At 40.8% G+C, this 19986-nt stretch overlaps 1 protein-coding gene across 1 annotated transcript in view; it reads left to right on the top strand.

The window, feature by feature from the left end:
- The first annotated feature begins 307 nt into the window (after positions 1-307).
- Positions 308-19986, top strand: part of LOC126975714 (O-acyltransferase like protein-like) — a 32030-nt gene continuing 12351 nt past the window's right edge. Inside the window, exons 1-4 of the mRNA XM_050823714.1 lie at positions 308-314; positions 477-613; positions 14237-14346; positions 19499-19710. Of these exons, the coding sequence (XP_050679671.1) occupies positions 308-314; positions 477-613; positions 14237-14346; positions 19499-19710 (466 nt within the window). The remainder of the gene's footprint in view (positions 315-476; positions 614-14236; positions 14347-19498; positions 19711-19986) is intronic.

Raw genomic sequence — 19986 nt, 5'->3', positions numbered from 1 at the left:
AAGTAAATGTTAAGATTGTCACAGATCCTCGGCATGAGGTAATAGTATTGCTCAATTTTGTACCAGGGACGTGTTAAATTGGCTGTATCCCTGTGCCTTCGTCAGGAATAATAAGGCTGGCTGCTTCCTTATGTAGTGCATAACCGGACAACGACGGTCTAAAATAAGAGTGGAGCGGAATGCCGTGGTATTGCTGCCTCGTTTATCAGATATCGATACTTACGTAATCAAAACCGAGCAGTGCATAGCCGCTACTTCACGCCGGTTTTTTGTGCAAGTATAGTACTACTTTTGCCCAACAAACAAAATGGCAGGTAGTTTCTTCCGTATCAAAACGTTTGGTGCCTTTAGAGACCCATTGGCCTGGGACTTCCCTGCTTATTTTTCACCCCGAGATGCATATTTTGCTCAAACTGACGTTGAGCCATCATGCATTGCTTTTCACACATTTGTCTAATGTATTTCTGTTTGTTCAGATGAGGAGTACTATGAGATGCCGAAGCTATTCGACCTGGACGAGTATAGAGGGTGTATGGCAACACGCGGCGTCTACTGTGTCGGCAGCTTCGAGCTTCTGGCCCCGCGCTCGCACGTGCTCTACCGCCGCATGCAGGTGACTATGTGCTGCATCTGTGATCTGTATTTGTCTGTGATGAGGTGCGGATGCGTGCACTGTTTCGGCAGCTACTGGCCCCGATGAAAATCAAATACCTAACATGTTGATGGCGCAGAACTCCGTGCGTTATATTAAGTTGCTAGAGTTACCCCGACTTTTTTTTTCATGATAATACGAGCAGGATGAGCGATGGTAATTGATACGCTCTGTCAATTATAATGCAGTGCCGCTCAGAATTCTTACAAAACCCAAAAATTCTAAGCGGCACTACAAAGGCGCTCGTCAAATTGAGACATAAGATGTTAAGTCTCATTTGCCCAGTAATTACACTAGCTACGGTGCCCTTCAGACAAAAACACAGTAATGTTTACCCATTACTGCTTCATGGCAGAAAAAGGTGCCGTTGTGGTACCCATAATCGAGCTGGCATTCTGTGCATAGGAGCCTCCTACTGGTAAGTTTCTTTTCTAAATACCATTATAATATTTACCAATCTCTTTAATCTATTATGTGTTAGAATGTAAGAGGGTCAGTGAAAGGAGTGCATTTAGCCCTTCTCTAGTGCGCGCGGGCCGGGGGCTGAGGGGGGAGGAGGTAGGCTAAGTCAACAACCTGTGTTACGACAGCGAGGAGCGCGCGTGACGTAGCACGGTCCGGCGACGACACCTCCGGAAAATGAGGCTCAATAGCGGAAAATTGCAACAGAGCCTTACCGCCTACAGATGTGCTTATGTGTAGAACAGTGACAATGTATTGCAGATTCTATGGCTTCCTTTTAAGTTAATGTATTGATTAAAATACTTGATAGTGCTCCCTTACGGCCGTTTTCAATAAACTATCTATTCTTAGTTTAACTAACTAGAGGTAGACCAGTAAGGACTAGTGGGAACTAACTAGAGTAGATTACCAGTGGGAGGCTCCTTTGCACAGGATGCCGGCTAGTTTATGGATACCACAACGGCGCCTATTTCTGCCATGAGGCAGTAATGTAAGTAAGCATTACTGTGTTTCGGTCTGAAGGGCGCCGCAGCTAGTGAAATTACTGGGCAAATGAGACTTAACATCTTATGTCTCAAGGTGACGAGCGCACTTGTGGTGCCACTCAGAATTTTTGGGGTTTTTCAAGAATTCTGAGCGGCACTGCATTGTAATGGGCAGGGCGTATCAATTACCATCAGCTGAACGTCCTGCTCGTCTCATCCCTTATTTTCATTAAAAAAAATGCAAATCTATCTTTTTACGTTTCAATAAGGTCGACAGATAGCATTATTATATTGGACATAGCTGTGGATAGATGAGATCTTGTCATTAAACGGTGATAGCAATATATCCGTAACTAGATACGTTATTGAAAAAGGCCGTTAGTAGACAGGATTATCTACCAATGCGAAGTCTTTTGCACAGCACCAGCATTCTTATTATATTTTTCCGAACTATTGCAATGGGCCCGGCATAAAATGGAACTTAGGACTTATAATAATAATAATAATAATAAGCCTTTTTATTTCTTGTTAACTAAATTGTTTTTTTTACAGTAAACACCAATTTACATTGTATTTGTAATTTAGTTTTGGTTATTTTTTAGTAATGTGTAAGATTAAATTAAAATATAATATAAACAATTTATGGGTTAATAAGAACCCCTGTATGAGTAAAGGCCTCCTCCAAAGATGCCCATTCTTGTCGGTCTTGTGCTATGGAGCACCAGTCTATGCCAGCTAAACTTTTCAGATCATCTTCGCAGCGGGCTAAGGGTTTTCCCCTTGTCCTCTTGCCTGAAGGACCTTTCCACTTGGTAACTCTTATGGTCCACTTTCTATCAGCCATTCTCGCTACATGTCCAGCCCATTGCCATTTCCGCTTTTGGGCGAACGTCAAAGCGTTTGTAGCTTTGGTGATGCCTCTTATCTTTGTGTGTCGTATTTTATCCATTTTCTTTATGTTTAACATGCTTCGCTCTAAGCCTCTTTGACATGTATTAATTTTATGACATGTGTTCATAACTTTAGCTTTGAGAGTTATTGGTAAGTTACTTTTAAATATATCTTGTAGGCTCCAATATTTATTCCAGGTTTGTTGAATCCTTCTCTCTATTTCTATGGTGTTACTGTCTTTCTCCAAACTTATCCTTTTCCCCAGGTAAATATAATCTTCCACATATTCTAAGGTATTACCATTGATAGTTATAGGTCTTTTTCGTTTATTAGTCATTCATTATCTTAGTCTTCGTTAGATTCATTTCCAGTCCTACCTTCGTACTCGCTTTTTGTAAAGATTCTATCATAGAATGCATCTCGTTGGCTGTCTCGGACAAAAGTATCAGTTCATCGGCGAACCTCAGGTGACTTAAGTAGGCGCCTTTTATATTGAGTCCTGTTTTACTCCAGTCCAACTTGTTCATGATGCTTTCAAGGATGGATATGAAAAAAGTGGCTGAAAGCGGGTCCCCCTGTCTTACCCCTCTTTCTATATGGAAGGCGGGGCCTAAGGTTTCGGGCTTTATTCTTCCTATGTTGTTATTATATATACTTTTAATAACGTTTATGTATATATCTGGCACCTCTTGTTCTTTTAAGCTTTCCCATATGCTTAAGTGTGTAACCGAGTCAAAAGCTTTTTGATAGTCGATGAAAGTTATGTATAGAGGTCTCTGGAACTCTTGATATTCCTCTATAATTAACTCGATGGTGTGAATGTGGTTGATAGTAGAGTACCCTTTTCTGAAGCCAGCTTGCTCTATAGGTTGTTTAGCCTCTATTATCAGACTTAGTCTATTGTTTATAATAGATGAGAAGAGTTTGTATATGTTTGGTAACAAACTAATCAGTCTGTAGTTGCTGATATTTTTTACTTAGGACTTACATACCCCTTACCCCGACAATTAAAATGGTTTTCTTAATTTATCTGCGATACATAATAGATACAATTTCAAGCTACGATAAAAATAATCTTCAAAAGTAATACTTACATTTTTTTTATGAAAAAGGAGGACTAATCACTGCCACCCATATTCTCTTGCAACACCAGAACAATCACAGGAACGTTGCCGGCCTTCCAGGAAGATGTACGCGCTTTTTTGAAGGTACCCATGTTGTATCGTCCCAGAAACACTGCACAAGGAAGCTTATTCCACAGCTTTATACTTTCACTTGCAATATTAGGTATATTTTATTGCAATGACCATGCATATATGATGCAAACAGACACAAAACAGGCCTAGGTCACATGGGTACCGAGGAAAGTGTTAATTACTGGTGGCAATGGGAATCGCAAACATTTTAATAATAATAATGAAGCTTTATCTGTTTCCATGCAAAAATTACAATCATAATTAATCTTACTTTGTTTTTCAAATTTTATTTGTGTATTAATCCTAGAAGTGAGGGTTATCACTTTGAAAACATAACAAATTGTTTAGATTTACAAGAGCGACATCTCAAGTCAATTTCCTAATATGCAAATATTGGGGTTATCAACTGAAGATCCTGTAGATGAAGCCACAACCTGAGAGTTGAACAAAGCATACAAGATTTTATGACGATACGTCACTCAAACGGTTAGCTCAGATGGTTAGAGCTCTGGCATGGAACGCCAGAGGTCGTGGGTTCTTGTCCCGAATCATTCATAAAATTTTGTTTTTCAAATTTTATTTGTGTATTAATCTTACTTCTTAGTTACTATTCCTGGTTTGTATGGACCCCTTTTGGGTGAAAGCCTCCTCCAAAGAATTCCATTTAGTTTTGGTTTTTGCTGTCTCTATCCAACTTTGCCCCGACACCGCTACCGCCACTATTATATCTGTCCACCTACCACAAGGCCTGCCTCTTTTTCTAATGCCTCGAGGTCCGGACCATTTAATTATTCTGGGTGTCCGTCTCTCGTCTGTGTATCTGGCCACGTGCCCCGCCCACTTCCATTTTCTTTCAAGGGAGAAAGTAAGTGCGATTCACTTACTTTCGTAATTTGGAGGCTCCTTTATACAGGAAGCCAGCTTATGGGTTCCACAACGGCGCTTATTTCTGCCGTGAAGCAGTAATGTGTAAACATTTCTGTGCTTCGGTCTGAAGGGCGCCGTAGCTAGTGAAATAACAGGGCAAATGAGACTTAACATCTTATGTTTCAAGGTGACGAGCGCAATCGTAGTGCCGTTCAGAATTTTGGGGTTTTTCAAGAATCCTGAGCGGGTCTGCATTGTAATGGGTAGGGCGTAACAATTACCATCAGATGAACGTCCTGTTCGTCTCGTCTCTTATTTACATAAATTCTAATAAAATCTTCGAATGTGTCTGCGTTTCTCACCCTGTCTTTAATTTTTAAACCTAGACAGCTTCTCCTTTGAGTTATCTGTATTTTGTTTCTCGTTTTTAGATCAAAAGTCCAGATTTGGCAGCCATAGGTGAGGCGTGGTAGAATTTCAGAGTCCATAACTGAACCCAGACAAAACAAAAGCCATGAATAGAACATTTTAATACTTTAAAGCGATTAAGTTAATAGTTAAAAAGTTGCTAGGTACAGTAATGTCTTACCATTATAAATTATAACATGAGTGTCTTACGCTGAAGCTTGAAAATTTTTTGATGTTCTGAAGGAATATAGTTCTGAAGTGCCGATGAATTATGTTATACTTGGTGTATCCGTTGTTACATAGGTCGGTTTAACATGTGGTTTGGAACAACGTGACTTCAAAAAGTCGTGTTCTACAAATATTTTTATTCAATATAGGATATGAAATTACTTATTTAAAGTCAAAACTGCCACCCATTATAAAAGGAGGTCTCGGACTTGATAAGAACGGGCGCAAAAATTACAGCGGTATGTCTTTTTTTTTGACAAAAATTTCTATAGAATCGATCTTATAATTTAAATAGCCGGACAGAATATTATTGATGACTGTGGGCCTAATCTCGTACCAAATCGAGAATAGAATCAAAAGGACCTTATGTCAAAAAGATAAATTTCGTTTTCTCGTAACACAATTTGACGGTACAGTTCCGATTGTGATGAAGTTACCGATTTAGGAAAATTATATGATGCTTATTCTCGTAACAAGATGTACGTCGAATGTTGGGAGATGAGTACTTATTCTGCAAAATATTGGCGTTATTGATATAAAGCATCATTTTATATAGCATAGATAACCCCATGAGAAAGCTCATGGTTGCTCAGAGGGCAATGGAGACGGCTATGCTCGAAGTTTCCCTACGACATCGAATGATGAGATCCATAGGAGAACCAAAATCACTGACATAGCTCAAATCATTGCGAATCTGAAGTGGCAGTGGGCAGGACACATAGTTTGACGGACAGATGGCCGTTGGGGCAGAAAAGTCTTTCAAGCCCTTCAAAGACTTTTCTGACAGACCACGCACCGGAAGACGTAGTGTTGGTAGGCCCCCCACAAGGTGGACCGATGATCTGGTAAGATCGTTGGATGAGGGCAGCGCAGGACTGATCGGTCGTGAAGATCTTTGGGAGAGCCCAGGAAGTATCCCTGGTTTTACTTTTAATTATATTTTAAATTATATAAGCACGCTTTTAACTTATTAATATATTTTGCCAAACTTTAACAGTTTGTTGGCAAGTTAATGCGCTTAAAAAACATTTAATTATATGTACATACTTAACTACTACTTACTTTAATCTAAACTATTAGGACTTACAACTAAACTTTATTAGAATTATTAATATTAGACAAAAGAAAAGATTTACCAAATCTATATACTAAATTAGCATATAGCATTTTTGAATAACATTGAACAACAGTCAGTGAGAGTGCATCTTAAATTTAACTGCATTTTTATTTAGTTTGGAAACACTCCTCAGCCACGCTATCTCGTTGTATATGACTGGCACCACATATTCATTCAATCTTTTGCCGTAGTAATTTTTTTTATTGTTGCAATACTGCAGCGACTAAAAGCAGTCAACTGGTGTGTTAGTGGCCGAGTAGTGTACAGGAAGCATCCAAGCGACGGACAGTATGTTACGGCTCTGTTATGTAACAGTACTATTAGTTCATCGCATTACACGCCTCGATGCGGCGAGCGCGTTACTAATTAACGTCGATACTTGAGCACAGCCTGACATCACTAGTTAGTAAGACAGGCTAGCGAAACTCTCTAAGAAAAAAGCGATTCACTCGATTGTGTGAAATGTGCAGTCATTGATAGATTGACAGTTGTCGGGTATAATCTAAATACATATAAATTTGGGTCTCGAAATCTCGAGCGATTGCCAATTTCGTGGTCATCTGGAGGGCGAAGCCAAATTGGCTTCAAAGAAACTGGGCGTCATTAATAGAGCACGGCAATACTTCAAGCCGACCCACGACCCACAGGTCCGGCCACACATGGAGTATTGCTGTCATCTCTGGTCTGGTGCACCCCAGTATCAGCTCGATCCATTTGACCGCGTGCAACGCAGAGCAGCTCGAATTGTCGGGGACCCAGTGCTCTGTGAACGGCTGGATCGCTTGGCGTTGCGTAGAGACGTCGCTTCATTGTGTGTCTTCTACCGCATTTATCACGGGGAGTGTTCCGAAGAGCTGTTTAACCTGATTCCTGTCGCCGAATTCCACCTACGCACGACAATTTAGGTTATCATCCTCACCATCTGGATGTGTCGCCACACATCCAGATGGTGAGTGATGAGATGGTGAGTCCTCCACAGTGCGGTATTCAAGGAGCTTTCTTCCACGTACTACAAAGCTGTGGAATGAACTTCCTTGTGCGGTGTTTCCGGGACGATACGACATGGGTACCTTCAAAAAAAGCGCGTACACCTTCCTTAAAGGCTGGCAACGCTCCTGTGATTCCTCTGGTGTTGCAAGAGATTGTGGGTGGCGGTGATCACTTAACAATAGGTGACCCTAGTACGCTCGTTTGTCCTCCTATTCCATAAAAAAAAAAACATTTAAAGCCGACTGTCGTGATGCACTCCGCATGTAGGTACATACATCAAATTCGTAATTTACTAGTAGTACTTTTTATTCTATGTCTTATTTATGCGTTAAACATCGGTCAATGGCTCTCTCAATCAGTGGAAGCCAATACCCTCGGCGATAGTGTCGGGGGAATGGAGTACGTTGTTTACCCACGCCATCTGATAGTGGACAAGTTGTACGGAAACTGTTCCGGTCGAGTTTATACATCGTGACGACATTAAAATAAACACGCGGGTGGAAGATTTAGTTTAGATTCCACATTTCTTTTAGTTTACTACCATTGTAAATTTTTTCTTTATTTTATATCACAATATTTTTCGTGACGTCACCAAATGGCCCAACGGAAGACCAGCAAACATAATGAGTTGTTTTTTGCTTGTTTATCAATCTTAAGTTTATTTTATATCTTTTGTATTTGTACATACTACTTATACGTTTCAAAATAAAAAATAAAAAGAAACTAATTTACCGTAATCATAAAAAAATATTCAATTATCCATAATATAATTTCGGAACAAACTGTAAGAAATATAGTAGCTGGGCTCTACTAGCGTAGTTAGTGACACCCACTTCGTGCAGTCTTATGCGACCATGTAAGGGTGATTCAGTTGATAAAGTTTTGTTTCCTAAATATAAAATTAATTGTTTGTTTGAAAATTTATTTAAATATATTTTTACGGTTCAATTTAGATAGCTCTACCCGTGTGTTTATATTTTAGTGTCGCCATTATAGCCATGGCAAGTATACCGCGTTCATTGGCATATTTCAACGCGCTCTTGAACAAGAATGCTCAATGGGACCCATTCAATGATGGGTGGACTTCCCTAGTTTCAGAAATAATAAGGCACGCGGAGAGCATTTAAATTGATTAATTAATTCTTTTTTTTTTGTGGAATAGGAGGACAAACGAGCGTACCTGGTGTTAAGTCATCATAGCCGCCCATATTCTCCTCTGGCCGGGTGTACGCGCTTGTTTTTGAAGGTACCCATGTCGTATCGTCCCGGAAACACCGCACAAGGAAACTTATTCCACAGCTTTGTAGTACGTTGAAGAAAGCTCCTTGTTTTCAAGGAGGTTTTCCTCACTGTGGAGGTTCAATTATTCTTTAATATTCCTAATTTGTTTGTAATTGTTCCTTTTTGTGTTTCGTCTAATTAGTGTAAGTGGCACAGCCGTGCTAATAAGACAATAAATAAAATAAATGGAAAAATAGCGCCACGCTGTATAGTGCCAGCACATACCTACTGCTAGAGTGTAATCTAAAACCAATTGAATGGAAAGCAACTACTATGTCGCAGAATACAAATTACATGTTGCATGTAAGACCTCATTAGCCAGTCGAGTCATTAGAATTATATCTTTGTGCCATTTGGTGTCGAGACATTTGGCCCGTGGGGCCCAGAGGCGAGAAGAATGTACAAAGTACTATTAAACGCGACTCAATAGGGCTACTGGCAACCCAAGCTGATAGTTTTAATTTAATGTTGTAATAGTTAAATATAGTTAGATTTGTTTTGCCTGAATAAGTATAATAGTAGAATAAGAATAATAAAAGAATAGGAAGAAATTAATTACAATCGAACTTTTTGCATAATATGCATTGTCTTACATAATTACTATCTGACCCGGCAAACGTTGTTTTGCCATATAAATTATTTTTATAGTTAAACCGTTTCTTAGACATTGCAACATATCTTTATTTTTCTAAAATAAACGTAGCCTAACATACACCTTATTACATCAGCTACCTGCCAATAAAAGTCCCATCAAAATCGCTCCAGCTATTTTAGAGATTAGCCGGAACAAACAGACAGAGAAAAATTGTAAAAAAAAATATTTTGGTGTATATGTACATATATATTCATATACATGTAGTAAAAAACGGTTATTTCAATATTTCAAACAGACACTCCAATTTTATTTATATGTATACATATACATAATATGCTTACTAGATTGTGATTGTCAATTAATTAATTAATTAATTTATTGAAAAGACCGACAGCATAAATTTTAAAAATCTATAGCAGATTTTGAAGGGAGGTACTTTAAAAATATCATTGTCATAAAATAACTACAAATTCATTAATATTAAATTAAAAATAAAATAATAATATGTGTAAGAAAGTGTATGTTTGAGAGTGCGTGCGTAAGTGCGTGTGTTCGCGCCCGTGTGTGTGTGTATGTGTAGGTGTGTATGTGTAGGTGTGTATGTTTTACAAGTGTGATGAATATAATCATGTAGAACGCAATGTGATCAAAGTATAATGATGACTGGAATGACATTAAAAAGCAATAATATATGACATGAAAAAGAACATAATATAATAATTCAGTTTTAAATATGTAAGTTAAATCTAATATATAAAATTTTTGTGTCATGGTGTTAAACATTGAACTACTCCGAAACGGCTTGACCCATAAATATTAAGGGTGGTCCGAGTTTTTTTTTTGACATTTTTTTTAATTTGTTTGTTTATGAGTCAGCATTAAAAAATACATACAACTTCAAATTTTCACCCATCTACGATCAACAGTTACTTTTGTATCGCGATTTTAGTATCGGCAATACAACGTTTGCTGAGTCAGCTAGTAACAAATAATTAACTAGCGATTTTTCGTCTGATCTCAATGTGTTACGTAAATACTTTTCTATTAAATTTACATTTTTGTTTAATGTTGTTCTCATCAAATTATATTCACCATTCAAGATTCATTAAAATATTCATGCCCCGATAAACCTCATTTGAATTTGATAAAACAGGCGTAAAATGTTACTCAATGAAAGGTTTATACGTGATGTGCGTTCAAATCTACAATCGACAGAACGACAATAATTTCAGAAATGTTTTCTGACGTTCTTTCATCTACTTATTTCTCGCTTCCAAAAGTTATTATTTTGCAAAACTCTCAAAAGTTACAGATTTGAATTTTTTTCAGATTTTTTTTTTTATGAAAATAAGGAACCATACGCCTTGTCCATTATAATGCAGTGCCGCTGAGGATTCCTGAAAAACCCAAAAATTCTGAGCGGCACTACAATTGCGCACGTCACCTTGAGACATAAGATGTTAAGTCTGATTCATAAATAGCTACATCTCCTATACCCTTCCATGTATTTAAATAAGGGATTGCTTGTAACTTATTCTAGTAGGCTTCATAAGATACATAATATTCCTTTAATATTAATAAAATACTATTATTTATATGTGCTACCTATTGATAGGTTTCAAGTCAGTGCCAAGCCCTAAACAAAATAAAACTTAATATTATAAACTTACTGTACAATATGTTATGTTTTTAAAGTGATAACCCTCACTTCTAGGATTAATACACAAATAAAATTTGATAAACAAAACTTTATGAACTATGCGGGATTCGAACCCACGACCTCCGGCGTTCCGTGCCGGTGCTCTAACCAACTGAGCTAACCGTTCGAGTACCGCCTCGTTATAAAATTCTGTTGTTGACAACCCCACAGAATTTTATAACTATTTTATTTGTGTATTAATCCTAGAAGCGAGGGTTATCACTTTAAAAACATAACACATTGTTTAGATTTACAAGAGCGACATCTCAAGTCAATTTCTTAATATGCAAATATTGGGTTTGAGCAGGTTATCAACTGTAAAGTAGATCCTGTAGATGAAGCCACAACCTGAGAGTTGAACAAAGCAAACAGAATTTTATAACGAGACGGTACTCGAACGGTTAGCTCAGTTGGTTAGAGCACCGGCACGGAACGCCGGAGGTCGTGGGTTCGAATCCCGTATCAAATTTTATTTATGTAAGCTTACTGTAATTATTTGGGTTGTCTGGTCTGTCCGCTTGGTTCTAGACGAAGCTACCCTGCTCAAAGATACGCGTGGCGAGTGTAGGTACCTTTATTACATTTGGCTTGGCACCGACTTCAAAGCTATCAATATGTAGCACATACAAATAATAGTATTTTATTAATATTAAAGGTAAAGCTTTGCATAAGAGGTGTATTAAATTAAATAGTAGTATATAGTAGTTTTATTTTTATTTTTTACGTTTCAGTGTCAGTTAATAATAATATAATCAACATGAATAAAAACTCCAAAAAAAGCCGTACACAGAAAACAAATATGTCATCAAGGTAGACAAAAATTTTCATATAAATGTTCATAAAGTGAAAACTAATGGGCCAAACTATTAAATTTTTTATGGGACCAAATGGCATGTATTTCGCATCGAACAAAAGAAGAATTACGTGAATCGAATCATTAATCTCAGAGTAATCGGTGTACATACACAAAAAAAAACCGATCGAATTAATAACCTCCTCAATTTTGAGAAAATAACTGCCTTTTATTGGTAGTTCGCTGTCCTCTTCGAGCTGGAGTCGAGTGTTAGGAACCGCTTCTGATGCTGTTTGTACGATTTCATCACAGTCATTAGTCAGGAATGCAGGTCGCGCGGTAACTGCAAACCAGTACCTACTGCAGTAACTGAGGCGTAAACCACGTGCATACTATAATATTCATAGTTGTGGTTCATTACGTCATAGGTTTATACGTCTATTTATCTATGTATTTATTTTTACTTATTTAGTAGGTTTGTTTACAATTACTTACAATAATACACACAAATATAATTAAATGTAGTGATTACTTACAAATAAGTGATAAATTACACCAGCGGGAGGCTCCTTTTGCACACGATACCGGCTACATTATGGGTACCACAACGGCGCCTATTTCTGCATTGAAGCTGTAATGTGTAAACATTAGTGTGTTTCGGTCTGAAGGGCACCGTAGCTAGTGAAATTACTGGGCAAATGAGACTTAATTAAGCGCAATTGTAGCGCCGCTCAGAAGTTTTAGGTTTTTCAAGAATCCTGAGCGGCATTGCATTGTAATGGGCAGGGCGTATTAATTACCATCAGCTGAACACCCTGCTCGTCTCGCTCTTTATTTTTATAAAAAAACACAGCATGCACGGAAATAATTAATTTTAAGTATTATTTAGAATAAGTTAAGAATTAAACAGTTTTTTTTTATAATATTAATAAATGTGTAGGTTACGTATTTATACACAGTTAGGTACATTAATTTACCAATTATAATATTAGTAAAGATTACCAATGTTGGCAAATATGTAGGTAGCACTGAAAATGTTTAAAACTGGCCAGTTAGAAACATTGAAATGAAAAAGTTAGAAACTTGAGAGCTTAATGCATTATCAATCTGCAAGGAATCGAAAGATGTAAGCGAATTTCGATGAAATCGTATTAATTTTGTTAGAGGCGCAAGGCTCCGACCGTAGGTACTTTTTCTAAATTGTTTCCAATTTACGAATGTATAATCACCTCATTACGATTTAGTTGGTGTATGATTTTTTTTTATTAAAATGAGGGACGAGACGAGTAGGACGTTCAGCTGATGGTAATTGATACGCCCTGCCCATTAAAATGCAGTGCGGCTCGGGATTCTTGAAAAACCCCCAAAAATTCTGAGCGGCACTACAACTGCGCTCGTCACCTTGAGACATAAGATGCTAAGTCTTATTTACCCAGTAATTTCACTAGCTACGGCGCCCTCCAGACCGAAACACAGTAATGCTTACACATTACTGCTTCACGGCAGAAATAGGCGCCGTTGTGGAACCTATAATCTAGCCGGCATCCTGTGCAAAGGAGTCTCCCACTGGTATATGTCAGTTTTAATGCGAAAACTTTTTATGCTGCCTGTAACTTAGAAGGTGTTTTGAAATTTGGAAAAAATTAAACGTACAAGTGTACTTTTCTATTATCTTAATCATTTCCAAAAAATCAACAAAAATGGAGATAATTTAGGGATAGAAAAAGGTTTTTGCTTTTTATATATAAATGTAGGTAACAAAACGAAACATAAAAAAAATATGCTAAGCTTACACTCAGATATGTTTTACGTAAGAAAAGTCTGAGCAAAGTCTTAGGAGATATCTATAGTGTGATAAACCGTGAACTTAACTTTTGTATTGGGCTGTTTTAGCTTGAGCTCAGCACAATTTCAACTGTAAAATGATTATGCAAATGAAATAAAAAATTATGCTAAGCTTATATTCGATTCGATTTTTTGCATTTTCTGAGAAGATTTTTTCGATTGAAAATTAGGGTGCTTTTTCGATATTAATTCAAAATAAGATGAAAAAATAAATATTTTTAATCAAATAAATTACAGCGTATTTGGGACATTAAAAGGTAAGTATTCACCAAATTTCGTTAAAAAAAAAATTTTGTTAAAGATAAAAATAAAAAACCAAAAACTTTTTTTTGAATTTTTCACATAAATTTTGAGGTTATGTAAAAAAAGTGTAATTATTATTAATACACAAAAACAAAAGTTTTAGATCTTTTTATTACCTACAACTTTGCTATTTGACTTTTTTCGATAGGACTTTAAACTCACCCGCATCCCTTTCCCGACCTCAGATCGCCCGTAAATTATTTTTCCTTTCATTTTTATAATATTCCCCTCCTTTTCTAATGGGTATGCAACCCATATTACCAACCCTACTATTTTTTTTTTTTCACTTTTTATTATTTTTAAAGGCTTCTACCCTGGTACACTCAGTTTTGTTTTAAGAAAGTAGTCTGAGCAAAGTCCAAGTAACTAAGTACGCTCTCTAGATCTTAGAATAAATGTCAGCATGGCGTCGTGTTTGTTACAGCGCTGGTCCGCCAACTGGGTGGACAACTACAACCACACACGGCTGCACCGCGGAGTGTGCGTGTCCCGCCGGTGCCCCGTGCGCCCTACACCACACCACCTGGCTTCCTGGTCAGTATAAGCCTTATAGGCTAAACAACTTCGCACGACACGCCACAAGTTAGGATACCATCCCCACCATCTGGATGTGTGGCGGTCCTCCACAGTGCGGTTTTCAAGGAGCTTTCTTCCACGTACTACAAAGCTGTGGAATGAGCTTCCTTGTGCGGTGTTTCCGGGACGATACGACATGGGTAACTTCAAAAAATGCGCGTACACCTTCCTTAAAGGCCGGCAACGCTCTTGTGATTCCTCTGGTGTTGCAAGAGAGTGTGGGTGGCGGTGATCACATAACACCAGGTGACCCGTACGCACGTTAGTCCTACTATTCCATAAAAAAAACACATGACCGGACCTTATTCGGTGGTATGTCGCATTGTCCATCGCACAATATTATTATTAACACCGCCCGGACCGTAGTGAGTACGACTGCGGACCAAATGGTGCGACGCGCCCACCGGACCGTCCGATGGTGCGGTCGTACCAAATCCGACCATATGTTTAGGCTATTACTATTTATACTACCTGCATTTATTTGAGACTATTCTAGACTAAAGCATACATGATCATTGAGTTTATACTTAAAAAATTAAAGTAAAAGGTGAAGTTTTCAGACCTATTTTTTACCGAAACTCAAAATCTGACGTTAGCTGTTGGTCCACTAAACCATTATATCGTATGATACTTCAGCTACCAAGTCTCTTGTAACTCATATGTCTTCTGAACCACAACCAATGGACGACAGTTAAATAAATTTCAATAAGGATAAAAAATAGTTTCATTCTAATTGTATAAAAATACTTTAATGACATTTAAATTTTAAATTAACGTTATTTAACTACATTATGCGGTATAATAATATTTTCATTGGTTCTTATTTTACACCTTCCTTATAACAATATTGTTTTTTCTACAAACGCAAATTAGCACGAGGAATAAAAAAAAATAGGATTTCTGTTTTGTTACGCCAAATTTGTGTGATATATAGTTTCTTGCATGCGTAAATAAACACTAACACATATTGAAATAATTTTTGTCATTGACCCCAAAGAAGGGCTTGAAATGAAATGAAATTTATTTATTGCTTCGAATGCAGTATACATTATAGATCTTAAATTTATTGTAGTCTCTTCTATTCGGCTAATTTAGATTAGCATGCAAAAAGTACTGATTGAAAACTGTGTTAAAATATAGTCGGGACACGTCTTCGGTAAACAGTGCGCCAATAACCAACTTTAGCACGTGATCTTTGTGTCCGCGAACGTACATAGTCGCTTACGGAAAAACGATGAGCTTCGTTGTTGGTAAATATTGCTGTGATCACGATTTTAATGTGAATCGCATGTTTACACCACGGAGTATATATTTCTCTTTCATCATCATTATTTCAGCTGGAAGACGTCCACTGCTGGCCAAAGTCTCCCCCAAGACCGCCATGACGGTCGGTCCTGCGCTTTTTTTTTTTTTTTTTTATGGAATAGGAGGACAAACGAGCGTACGGGTCACCTGGTGTTAAGTGATCACCGCCGCCCACACTCTCCTGCAACACCAGAGGAATCACAAGAGCGTTGCCGGCCTTTAAGGAAGGTGTACGCGCTTTTCTTGAAGGTACCCATGTCGTATCGTCCCGGAAACACCGCACAAGGAAGCTCATTCCACAGCTTCGTGGTACGAGGAAGAAAGCTCCTTGAAAACCGCACTGTGGAGGACCGCCACACATCCAGATGGTGGGGATGACATCGTAACTTGTGGCGTGTCGTGCGAAGGTGAAATTCGGCGGCAGGAATCAGGTTGAACAGCTCTTCGGAACACTCCCCGTGATAAATGCGGTAGAAGACACACAATGAAGCGACGTCTCTACGCAACGCCAAGTGATCCAGCCGTTCACAGAGTACTGGGTCCCCGACAATTCGAGCTGCTCTGCGTTGCACGCGGTCAAATGGATCGAGCTGATACTGGGGTGCGCCAGACCAGAGATGACAGCAATACTCCATGTGAGGCCGGACCTGCGCTTTGTAGAGCGCTAGAATGTGGGCCGGCTTGAAGTATTGCCGTGCTCTATTTATGACGCCCAGTTTCTTTGAAGCCAGTTTGGCTTTGCCCTCCAGATGGCCACGGAATTGGCAATTGCTCGAGATTTCGAGACCCAGTATTCCGATACTAGGCGAGGCTTTAAGGGAAGTGTTCTCGAAGAGCGGTGATACGGCAAATGGGGTTGAGTCTTCTGGGGGTTAAATTAGACAAGGTTCAACTTACCCCATTCCGCGACCTTCTCGAGAGAGGACTCGATAGAAGACACAAGTTTCACCCGGCACTGGTCGACGTTTTCCCGAGAGAGACCTGCATGGCCCGTGTATACGGCATCACCAGTGCTGTCGTCTGCATAGCAATGCATGTTGGCGGTGTCCAACATATCATTGATATGCAGAAGAAACAGCGTGGGAGATAGCACACAGCCTTGGGGCACTCCAGCGTTCACGGGCTTGGGATTCGAGCAATAACCGTCGATAACGACCTGTATGCTGCGCCCAGTGAGGAAGCTGGAGGTCCACTTGCATAAGCTCTCGGGAAGCCCAAATGATGAAAGTTTTGCGAGGAGCGCCTTGTGCCATACACGATTAAAGGCCTTCGCTATATCCAGACCAACTGCCAGGCCTTCCCCCTTGCTTTCAATAGCCGCCGCCCATCTGTGTGTTAGGTATACCAGAAGATCGCCAGTCGACCGACCATGGCGAAAGCCGTACTGCCGGTCGTTGATCAACTGGTGACCCTCAAGGTATACCAAGAGCTAGCGGTTAATTATGCTCTCCATAATTTTGGAGAGTAGGGAGGTAATAGCAATAGGCCTGTAGTTTGCCGGATCCGAACTGTCTCCTTTTTTTGGGATCGGATGGACAAGGGCTGACTTCCATGAATCAGGGACTACGCCTTTTGAATAAGAGTGCCGGAATAAACGCGTTAGCACCGGCGTCAACTCAGGGGCACACGTTCTAAGCACGATTGGAGAAATGCCATCCGGCCCGCTCGACTTCCTGACGTCCAACGAAAACAGAGCTCGCCTAACAGTTTTCTGTCGGAACTGTACTTCAGGCATGGAGCTCTGACACCGCGGGATGGTCGGCGGTGTTTTTCCGTTGTCGTCAAGAGTCGAGTTGGAGGAAAAAAGATTGCACAGGAGATCGGCTTTCTCTTTTGCCGTATGGGCCAGGGTGTCATTCCTCATGTGCAACGGCGGCATGGACGGCTGGTTGAAGTTACCAAGAGCAGCTTTCGACAACGACCAGAACTTGCGTGTTCCGGTCGGGTAACTGGAAAGCTGCTCGCCAATTTTGACGACGTGCTTCGATTTCGCACGGGCGATTTACCGCTTAAAAAATCTGGAGGCACGGTTATATTTCCTCTTCAGAACTTTGCAGTTCGGATCCTTTGAGCCCAGCGCCGCAACCCAAGTTCGATACGCCTGTTTTTTTGCAGTCAGATGCTGCTTTAACTGACGCATCGAACCAGGGCTGTGATCTGCCACCGATCGGTACTACAGAGCTTGGTATAAAAATATCCATGCCCTGCAGTATCACATCGGCTACTGCAACGGCGCAGGCACTACGATCATCCGAAAGGAAACAAACCCTGCCCCAAGGGTAGGATGCAAAAAAGGAACGCATCCTATCCCAATCTGCTGACTTGTAGTGCCAAACGCGGCGGGTCGCTGGTGGTCTGCGACGTTGGCGTCGGATAGGCACTACACTCCTGACCAGGCAATAGTCGGACGTTCCGAGAGGGGCGTCGACAGAGACCTGGTAACCATCGGGATGTGTAGTCAGAAGAAGATCTAATAAGGACGGCATGTGGCTATCCACATCCGGGAGCCGCGTCGGCGACTCAACCAATTGGGACAGACCATACGCCAATGCAAAATTATGCACAGATCGCCCTGCGTAGTCTGTGGTACGTGATCCAAGCCATTCGGCATTGTGCCCGTTGAAATCACCCAAGACTACGATTTCAGCGGAGGGGATCTGAGCAAGCACGTCATCAAATGCCGCTTGAACGCAGCCCATGAGGTGATCCGTTTCTGCGTTACCACTATGGGACCTGTAGACACACGCATAGATGCGGACGCGGTCCTCTAAATCTACGCGGAGCCAGAGAGTAGACAGGCCCCTACCCTCAAAATTGCCGAGACGGCGACAGCAGATATCCTCCCTAACGTACACACATACCCCGGCATGAGGCATGAAATTATGCTCAATTTTGTACCCGGGGTACGTTAAATATGACGTATCGCTAGGTCGAGATATCTGCGTCTCCGTAAGGAAACACAAGGCCGGCTGCGCCGTCTCAAGGTGGTGGTGGACGGCGTTTAAGTTGGAGTGAATTCCCCGGATGTTACAAAAGTCCACATTAAGCGTGGAGCGGGGTGCCGTGGTGTTGCTGCCCTGTTTGTCCTGTGACATACGCGGTACTGTGCCCTCCCCAGAATACGAGGGGCAGCCCGAGCGCGAATGCCCGGGGAGGGATTCTCCGGCTCTACAAGAGCCGGTACCCTCCTGGGGTAATTTATTTTTTAGGACCGCTCTCATATTTTGTTGGGGGGGGGGGGAAAGGACGGGGGGGAATGGCCTCCAGTCCTCGACACTAACCTATGCGAAACATAGCGGCACTAGGCCGCTACTTCACGCCGGTATTCTGTGCGAGTGTGGTAAGTAACCCGGACGAGTCTGGCCCGATTGTGCTGACGTCATAAGACAGCAGCGTGACTCTCCCACTTTCAAAAAGCCCGTAGTCGCCTCTTACGACACCCTTGGACCTGGGACTACCCTATTCTTGTTACGCCCCGAGGCAGCACAGGGCGCTGCCCTCATCCAACCTACTCCGGCGATCTTGACCAGGTTGTCGGTCCATCTTGTGGGGGGCCTATCAACACTGCGTCTTCCGGTACGTGGTAACCATTCGAGGACGTTCCTGCTCCAACGGCCATCTGTCCGTCGAACTATGTGCCCTGCCCACTGCCACTTCAGTTTTGCCTATGTCGGTAACTTTGGTTCTCCTACGGATCTCCTCATTTCTGATTCGATCTCGCAGGGAAACTCCGAGCATATTCCTCCATATTGAGTATTAATTAGTAGTCAGTGTACGTGACATAATTCATAGTGTCATCATCCAGGTTCGAGTCATGCGTGCAGCAGGAGATGCGATCGTCGTACAACCTGAGCGCGCAGCTATCCCGGCTGGAGTACTGCTCACGAGGGGGACCCGCGCCCCCCGCCTCACTGACCGCCTCCCAGGCCGCCTGCGCCGCGCTTCTCATGGTGGTGCTAACGCTCGCCTTCGTCAGCACCACCCTGGACTTGACGCTCTCCGATCACGCTCGCAAGGGTACGTCTCACTGAGTAATATAATGACATTAATAGTACAATTACGTCAGTGCTTTTTTTAAATTATGAGTAGGGGATTAAGATGCAAATCCGAGAATCTATTGTGCCCCCTGCTTGCACTAGCGCGCTTACCCTCGACTTCCTATGTCTAAAAAAAACAATGAGCTGTGGAAAAATTGAGGCCACTGGCTTGAAACCGTGTGCCGGGATTTAAATTGTATTCTCTAGAGTCCCGAGAGGGTCAAGGCAGGGCATGTCCTCTGCTTTGAGTGAGGGT

This window comes from Leptidea sinapis, chromosome 37 (genome assembly GCF_905404315.1).
Source record: "Leptidea sinapis chromosome 37, ilLepSina1.1, whole genome shotgun sequence".
In the NCBI taxonomy this organism is placed as follows: domain Eukaryota; kingdom Metazoa; phylum Arthropoda; class Insecta; order Lepidoptera; family Pieridae; genus Leptidea; species Leptidea sinapis.
Note: the sequence above shows the minus strand (reverse complement) of the source record. Positions and strands in the feature narration are given on the sequence as shown.